General features: G+C 43.6%; 1 protein-coding gene across 1 annotated transcript in view; it reads left to right on the top strand.

Moving 5' to 3' along the window:
- GRIN3A (glutamate ionotropic receptor NMDA type subunit 3A) overlaps nucleotides 1-1,674 on the top strand; it is a 171,799-nt gene extending 170,125 nt beyond the window's left edge. The window contains exon 9 of the mRNA XM_003785185.2: nucleotides 963-1,674. Coding sequence (XP_003785233.1) covers nucleotides 963-1,302 — 340 coding nt within the window. The 3' untranslated portion in view covers nucleotides 1,303-1,674. The remainder of the gene's footprint in view (nucleotides 1-962) is intronic.
- The last annotated feature ends 7,512 nt before the right edge of the window (nucleotides 1,675-9,186 follow it).

Here is a 9,186-nt window from a genome sequence, read left to right as displayed (position 1 = left end):
TCAGTTACATGCGAGGCAACAAAAACACAAGGAATTAACAGCATGTTTCCACTTCATGTTGTCCTGTGGAGATGGCAAAAATGGTCATAATCCTCCTCCTCCTTTCCTTCTTTAGGGTACAAGGAATTAGAAGTTGTGCTGCTTCGGGTTTTAAGCTGTGCTCGTAGGGAGGAACTCCTCCTCGTACTTACGTGTCAAAGTGCATTTCAGAAATGGTCCACCCTCCTCCGTCACTATCTGTCAGCAACTCTCCTGCTGTCTAGTGCCATCTCTCCTCAAGGGTGTAGGTGGCACAATGCAAGGCTAAAGCAAGATTGCCAAGCTGTTTCTATGTGGCTTTCATCACCCCAGCAGGAAAATAAGGGCTTCTTTTATTTTTTAAGCATCAGACCTGACCTGTCATTCTCAATGCACACAAAGTCATTCCTATAAAGAGAAACACTTTGCAGAAACTTGGGGCTAATAAGCTTTTATTCTCCCTAAAATCAAGTGGTAAACATTGGAGTGGTCCTGTGGGATGAAGGATAGGCCCTATTGTATCTATCAACAGGCTGATGCTTAGAGTCCAACATCTGAATAAACAGATTTTCACTTTAACTAAGGCACCATCTTTACAGCCACAGACAGTTTCAAGGCAGTGCTGCTCTGAGCTTCACCCACAGGAAGGGGGAATAAATCCACCTAAGATTCTTCACAGAAGAGCATGCCACTCCTGTGCCGTCAGCCTTCCAGACGGTGCCCTATTCATGTTTCAGAGCAGTATAAGACTTGATAAGACCCCGAGCTTCAGTTGGAAGCTCGTGGCTCCTGTTGTCCCCAGGCCACTCTGGCGGGCAGTCTGTCCTTGGTTTGTTACTTCATCCTTAAATGCATATTACTCACATAGGAAATGGCTAACAGATGGAGAACAGCACTTTGAGAGCTGCAGGATGGAAAGTAAATCTAAACTGTCTGTTTCCTAGGTCCAACGTGGGCCCCCGTCAGCTCGCCGTGTGGAACACTTCCAATCTGAGTCACGACGACCGGCGGAAATGCATCTTTAGTGATGAGGAAGGACAAAACCAGCTGGGCATCCGAAGCCACCAGGACATCCCTCTCCCACCTAGGAGAAGAGAGCTCCCGGCCTTGCTGACCACTAATGGGAAAGCAGACTCCCTGAACGTATCTCGGAACTCAGTGATGCAGGAGCTCTCAGAGCTGGAGAAGCAGATTCAGGTGATCCGGCAGGAGCTGCAGCTGGCCGTGAGCAGGAAAACAGAGTTGGAAGAGTATCAAAGGACAAATCGGACGTGTGAGTCCTAGGTGACCACACTGCTCCCTTCCCTCAGTTCCTGGTGTTCCTCTGAGCCCTGGAGACCTTTGTCATGCTCTTTTGTCAGACACAGGACACAGGTGTGGGGAGGCCGAGGGCTAGGTCTTCTTAGAGGTCAGGTCTGCTCTCCCCAGCTTCAGTGCGGCAGCAGCTCTCCCAAGCTCACCCCCTGTGTTTCCAGGATAGGAGTCTTTCTCATGGCAAGAATCTTAAATTAATCAGGAGTAAGCACCACGTAAGGGATCTGTGCATAACTGGACAGCCCTAGCTCCTGTCAACCTTTTCACAAGGTGCCACAGTAACATTTCTGGTTTTTAGCCCTTTCTCTGCACTATGAACAAGAGATAAAATTGTTACTCACATACCTATGTCTTAATGGTTTGTTGGTTTTGATCTTAATATAGAACAGGATTTTCCAGGGTGGTAGGTTTTGATACGGCTCTCTGACCTAGATTTGTTCCTACTACATTCTGAATGGGGAGCAGGGTAAAAGCAGGGCCCTCCTCACTTGGGAGAGTAACCCAACTCATTATAGCGTCACAGCAGGCCAAGGAGTGAGTGGATCAGACAAGAGAAGGTTCTGGCTCTCTGACTCCATTTGAACATTTAGTAGGAACACGCATCCACAGCACTAGGAAAGGGGACAGGGATATGGTGAGTGGGGACAGAAGACGGGTCAAAGAGGCATTAAAAATGCACACGAAGCTTTTAGAACAAAAACCCTGAGCCAAAACGACAATTTGGCTAAAGAATGAAGATGACTATATTTCTAATCTAATTGAGCATCCCCACTGTAATGTGTGCCTTTTATAAAGGAAAAGCAAAGCAAAGAAGGCGTGGCCTTAAGATGGACCTGGAATATGCCTGCTTATTCTCTGTCACAGAGTACGTGGGCTGGAACTGCGGATTAAGTGAAATGTTCTGCACACCACACACCAGGCCATTTTCAGATCAGCACTCACCTATCTCTTGGCACAGGAATCCCAAAAGGGAACCTCCAAGCTGTGAACATCACAAACTTCAACCTTCAGGAATCTGCCCCGTGCTCTGCATATCGTATAGATACCACCAAGTCAATATCCCATCTTCACCCGCTCGCCTCTGGGGAGCTATGAACAGGTTTTGACCCTTCTCCATATCCACCAGGCCCCATCTAATGCCCCCCAAAGATATGTGTGACCCGGCCCCCTCTCTGCCTAGACATCCTTTTCCCAGCATAAGACTGCTTAGGCAGGGAGAGAAGGAAAGAAAAGTGGGAATTCTAGAACTTGAGTTCCCAAATGTTAGTATAGATAAGAAGCATCTAGGAAACTCATCAGAATGCCGGTGGCCAGAACCCTTCCCCAGAGAATATGGGGGTGGGGACGTGCAGGTGGGCTCAGAAACCTACTGCTCCCCAACATCCCAGGTGATCCAAAAATTGCCCTTGCAGAGACACTGTTCTGGAAGTTTAGTTGCCGCCAGGTATGGGGAAGATCATGAAGAGGGAGACTTTTTGAGAGTTTGTTTTTTTTAACTTCAGCACAAATCTGATTCTCCTTCCACATGCCCACTCCCACCACCCCAGGCACGGTTTAGGAGATCTATCTATCTACTACTTGCTCTGTCTACTTAGTACCATGCACTGAAGCAATCTGAATACCTTCAGCGAGTCCACTCCCAGTGCTAGGCACTGTGCCCTTTTAACAGCTGCAGATCATCCGAAAAGGGTCTCAATCAGAAAATTTCTCCCCCTACTTTTGGGTAAAATGTCTGCATTTCTACCAAGAACTACCCAGTCCCCCAAGGAAAGATAATACCTTAAGGTGTAATTAGATAAAACCATAATTGGCTGATAAAACCCTGGGGTGGAGGTAGGCCTAGATGTACTAATAAAGGATGCATGGGAGGGCTCTCATGTTAGACTTCATCAACCTCGCAGATGAAACAGTTCAACACTGAGAGAACAGGTGAGCTCTGAACACAGAAAAGGACAATTCTGCCTTGAAATGCCCTACACCCCTACATTCTCACCCAGTCCCCTAAGTAGGTTTGCAGCTGCCTTTGGAAGATTCCACCCCTCAGCCATCCCCACCGACCTGCAACAAAGACGCTGTAGATTCTACCGTGGTAGTCTGCGGCCCCCAAACCTCTGCACAGCCTAGAAGTCTGATGTACAGGTGTACCTCAATTCCCATTACAGCCATGCTCCTAATGTTGTTCATGGACATTTTTATAATTCAACTCGTATTTGACTGTATTTGAGAAGCTGGCTATTTAAGGGAACCCAGAGGTGAATTCTTTTGTAAAGTAAAGAACCCTTTTGTAATGCAATTAATTATCCCTTAATGTATCTGTTTTGTAAGTTTGGGTTTTTGTATATCGGGTTTACCTTAAGCTTCTCTACTGAGGCATTCTGAGCCGTGGTGATCCCATGCCAGACCGCGCTGCCCATCCACAAACTAGATGACCAGTGCATGCCCTCAAGTATCTCCTGAGGCTCCACCTGGCCAAAACGATGGCAGGACGCAGCAAGCAGAGCAGAGGCTGAAGGCAGGCTGACCGCCATCAACATTGCTTGAAATGCCTCCACGTTCTGAATAAAGAAAAACCATACTTGCTTGTGTTGAAATGAAGCAATCTTCATGTTAAGTAGCAATGGTTACTTTTATCGGTAGTAACTGAACAGTGTTTTGCAATTTGTGAGACAGTGTGTTGTGTTTTGTAAAAAGACGTCATGAAATGGTGGGTCCTTGAAAACCTCCTTTCTGTTCTTTCAACTCCCCTCAGGCTCAAAAAAAAAAAAAAAAAAAACAAAGATCAGAAGCCTTCAGGTGGAAGGGATGCTACCTAACCTCCTCGCCTGGGCTTTCATTTCATGAGATCAGAAGGACCCCATTCTCCTCCAGGCTCTGGTGCTGGGAAACTTGGAATGTGATAAACTGTGTCACAAAAACCTAACTCCGTTTTCCAATGGGCACTTCCTGGCACAAACAGCACACAGCAAAGCATGATTGGTGAGTTGGAACAGATATAGCTACTTGGTTCCTGTAAATAATAACAAGTTAGAGCCCTAGTGTGTGTCTGCCTCAAGGCAAAGGAGAAAGAGGATTCCCCCAACAATTGACAACAAGTTGAAAGAATGACCAGGACAGCAAAGTGAGGCAGTCACAGGGACACAAGCAGCTGAGGTCTTTAACGTGCCTGGAGATAACTCTCTTATTCATGAAGTCTGCTATTGCACAAACCACATACAGGAGCCACTGCTTCTCTTCCAGACAGAGAAGTGGTAAATGGAACAAGTGGCAAGAGGAACAGACTGTGTCATCCGGGAACAGACTGTGTCATCCGGGGGACAGACTGTGTCATCCGGGGACAGACTGTGTCATCCGGGGGACAGACTGTGTCATCCGGGGACAGACTGTGTCATCCGGGGGACAGACGTGTCCATGTGGGTGCTGAGTCTATTAGAGCCTTGGAGCAAGGGAAGCGCTTCCTTGGGGTAGACAGAGAGGACAGGGGAGAGAAACTACATTAGAGCCTCTTTTCCTCCCAACTCCTATTTTTGATAGGCAAACCAGAAAACCCAATCGGTCTTCAGAAATTGCTTTCTAGTCATTACCATCACCCCACCATCTATCTGCACTGTTTCGTTATTCCTTTCTTTACCCACCTAATACGTTCTTCGAATCCAGGATTCCCTCCCTCATTTTTTAAAATTTAGTTACTAATCATTTTATGAAAATAATGTACTGATAAGTATTTTCTTAAGGTTTGTGAAGAGTATTTGCATTGTGTCTTCATTTTAACGTGTTTGCAATCGCTCCGCTCTGGGAAGAACGGACTTGCTGTCTTGTGAGCATGAAGTGAACAGGCTGTTTTGCTCCAGCCACTTTTCTTGTACAACCATGTGGATGGACTAGATGTCCTCAGGTCTTTTCCATCTTCAGTTTCTATGATGTGAAATAAATGTTCGGATAGAAACTTTTCTTTTGTCTGTACCGCTGGCATTGACTTTGGGGATTCAAATGCTGCTGTCACACCAGCAACTTCCTTGAACAGGAGACCCATTAATACTGTCATTTATGTTTTTTCCTTGGTATACTCCAAGGAAGTAACACAAGATATGCTGAAAAATCACAGCCTATGCATCATCAAGTGGAAATGAAATGGCTTCATCTGAGAAAGATATTCTAGAAAAAAGGACCCACAATATTCAGAGATCTCTAAAAACGCTGATCATTTAAAGTTTCCCACATTTAGAAATTCAACAAACATTTGCTAAACAGCTTCCATTTAGGTGCCAAATGCTAGAGACACAACAGTGAACAAGATGGGTATGGTCTCTAATTTCAAAAACCATCTCACAATCTGACCTTTTCACTACCTATAAACAGGCAGTACTGTAATATCTAATATTTGGGGGCACTTATTACAAATCACAATTTCATTTCATCTTAACAATCCCATGAAATAGGTGCTAGCAATGTTGTCTAGGGGAGGCAAACAAGCTCTTTAGACAACAGATGAAAAACCAAGGGTCAGAGAAATTGCCTAACTTGCTCAAGGTCACATAGCTAACAGTAGTGGCAGAGACCTGTACAACTATACACTATTGTCAGGATTCTGATCATTGCCTTACAACGTCCTCTTCTTCCTCTAATCCCCTGTTAGTCCCTTTGCCTCAGCACCTCCTGCCAATGCCTCAGCCTGGCCCCCACCTCCACAGAGCACAGTGGAAGCTGCTATTATAACTACACCTGCACTAGGCCATTTAACTCAACACTGTACCACCTAAGTCACAGAAATAGTGTTCCAGCATGTTTTCTTTCTGCTTTCTCGTCTAGTCAAGAACTAGGGGGACACAGTGACAAATCACTTAGCAGCCCCACAGTCCCAGGCATCTCAGTGGTTTCTGATGATCCAAGCATTTTAGCGACTGGCAAATTTGCCAGCCTGATACATTCTTTTACACATTCTATTAAAATAGAACCAAGTCAAATACCATAAAAATACAAACTTATTATAACCTAATTCAACCACCAACTTACCTACAGATGTTTTATATAATTCGGGCTTTAACATTTTGTTTGCCTACTTGGAACCAGACATTGGGCTCACTGCCAGAGACAGAAAGATAAAGAACAGATTCTGATCCAATGGAGCTCAGTCTAGTGAGAGGCTACAAACTGTCAACACAGCACGGTGTGTACTCTGATAACACACACCTACTGGGTGCTACGGCAGCAACAACGACACTTACTGTGTGTGCGCACATGTGAGGCAAAGAGACGTGGTGGTGGGTAATACGTAACTCATGTAAAAGAAACAGCATGTGCAAAATCCAGATTTGGGAAACCCCAGCAATGTAGAAACTGGGAACATCAAATAGTTCATTATGACAGAAACATTAAGCTCAATCAAGGTAGATGACAAACTATAAAAACTGGAAAGAGAAAAGCAGAGGCAAGATCACTGTGCTAAACTGGATCTGTGTACTGAAGACTACAGGAACCACTCAAGGATTTTAAACTGAACAGGGACAGATTCAAAGACCGGGATCCTCACCACTAGGTGGAGCTGGCTGTCACTCACACACATTTTGTTCATTGGCAAGGCAGTGAGCAGATACAGGTAAACCTTTCGTGTTATGGGATGAATTGGCCATGATATCCTGTAACCAGGACAGGAAAAAGAGAGACATGGATAAACACATGCGACATAGATTTCAGGGAAGCTGTCAGTCTCATTTTTTCTTAGAAATGGAAGAAAATGTAGGCGGGAAAGAAAATTTGACCTATCAATTTATTTCCAACAATAATAATCAGTGCCAGGCACCACGCTGAATGTCTCACATACAGTAGAATCTCCATAACTGACCGCTTTCCCTACCTTCACCACCTCTTTAAGTTTATCTAATTTTCATTAACCATCATGCCCCATGTGTATCTATTGGCACAGTAGGCCTAGTTCCTGGTGTTGACCACTTTGTTACAGTCCCCTGGATGGCAACTCAGAGGTTCTGCTCTCTATTGGTTCACTTCACCTGGGTGCCAGGCACTATCTGAACGTCTCCTATACACTGATTCATTTCATCCTCAATACAACCCTATGACGTATTTTATAGATGAAGAAACTGAAATGCAGGAAAGTAACTTGCTAATACGTGGCCCAGCCGCACCCAGACAAGTCTGACTTTATAAGAAATGTATTTAACACAGTGCCTGAAATCACAGTATGCACTCAGCAAATGCACAGTAAGATTGAGAGAGCAAGGAGAAATCTAAGAACTCTTTGATTCAATTCTACTTCACAGCAAGGTGCTAAATGAACTCTTAATGAATTCAGAAACCTAATCCAGGGCCTGGCAAAGACAGCCTCCTTAAATTAGAACTACCAAGGATAAATATACTAGGTTCCTATGTCTTCAGAAAGACTTCAAAATGACTTAAAATGTTTTTACATACTATTTACGTGGTGACAAGTACTCTATCGGTAGAGTCTGTACTTAGGATAAAAGAAGGCCTGGCAGAGGTCTGATAGTCGTATTTCATCTGTGGCTAAACAGAGTGACCTTGGAGCCCATTTCCTCATCTGTAAAATAAAGATACAGTCTGAGGTCCCTTTGAGCTCCCCATTCTCCATTTCATAAATTTCTATAATTTGGGATCCACACAGTACATCACTATTGTAGTTATGTAAATATGCCTTTCCTCAAAAAAAAAGATTAACCTACATGAAAGAAGCCTCAGCTGTCTTGGGCTGTCTCTATAGCGGTGTTAGTTTCAGAATTCATAATTCCTTTTGTCACTACAAAAGTAATTAAAAATGCCATCACGTATGTTAGCATAATCCAAATGTGAAGAGTTACTTTAATATGAGGAAAGGTTGTTTCCACTTAGACAATAAGAAAAACAAAAAGAGTGAGAAGCTTCAAATTCACACATTGGCCCAATAGACCGGACTTCTGAAGATTGGGCAGCAGAAACATGGAACTGAAATTAACTTGCTCATAGACACCTTTACTGAATATTCTGTGCCTCTTCTACATATTGGAACTTTCTGCATCCTAATTTTAGTAATTGTCCTTTCCATGTCCTAATTTTAGTAACTGTGAAGTATGCTATAAAAAAGACTTCAATAGCTAACATTAGGAAGAGACCAAGCTTGGGCAGAAATCCCCAGAAGGTAGAGCTCAATTTTTCTTTGTGATGGGACAATTCTTAAGTATTTCCAAACTTTAAGATCTAGGAAATCTGTTAAGCCTTTCCACAACAGGGGTTTCCTATTGTTTAAACCCCAATCCAACATGCACAAAACCCACCAGTTTTCTTCCCAATCTCAGTGTAGCTGTCTTATCATACATCAGTCAAGTAGACCTTTGTGATAGTAACTAATCAACTTTTCTACAGACCCATCGTGACTTTGGTTACTAACAGTCCTCAGAAATAACTTTAAGAAACAAAATTTAAAAGCATTCCACACCAGCACATAATAGTGAGAGCAGTATATGCTTATTCTAAGAATTAGCATTGCCATCTAAAAGAACAGAGGACTGTTTCCAGTCCAGAACCTTCACAATATCTAGTCATACTCATTACTCTGGTGTCACGGACATTAGGTGCACAGAACTCCTACCCTTCAAGAACAAGGATACCTGTAGCTCTAAACAGGGAATAAGCAAAAGCAAGGACTCACAATGGAAATTCATGTAAGAATGTAATAGCTACAGAACAGCTCAATACCTTTGAAAAAAGATCCCTACAGAAGAACCGAGTGTATAATGAAGGCATATGCCTAAAGCATGCCTGAGGTATCACAAAACAAAGCAAGGGGGTAGGATCTATACAGATCAGAAATTCTCTTTTAAATGAGAACCCTCTAGTACTTCTACA

This window comes from Otolemur garnettii, unplaced genomic scaffold (assembly GCF_000181295.1).
Source record: "Otolemur garnettii isolate 467f Iridium unplaced genomic scaffold, OtoGar3 scaffold00014, whole genome shotgun sequence".
NCBI classification, from domain to species: domain Eukaryota; kingdom Metazoa; phylum Chordata; class Mammalia; order Primates; family Galagidae; genus Otolemur; species Otolemur garnettii.
The sequence above is the reverse complement of the archived record's forward strand: the minus strand, read 5'-3'. Positions and strand labels throughout refer to the sequence as shown.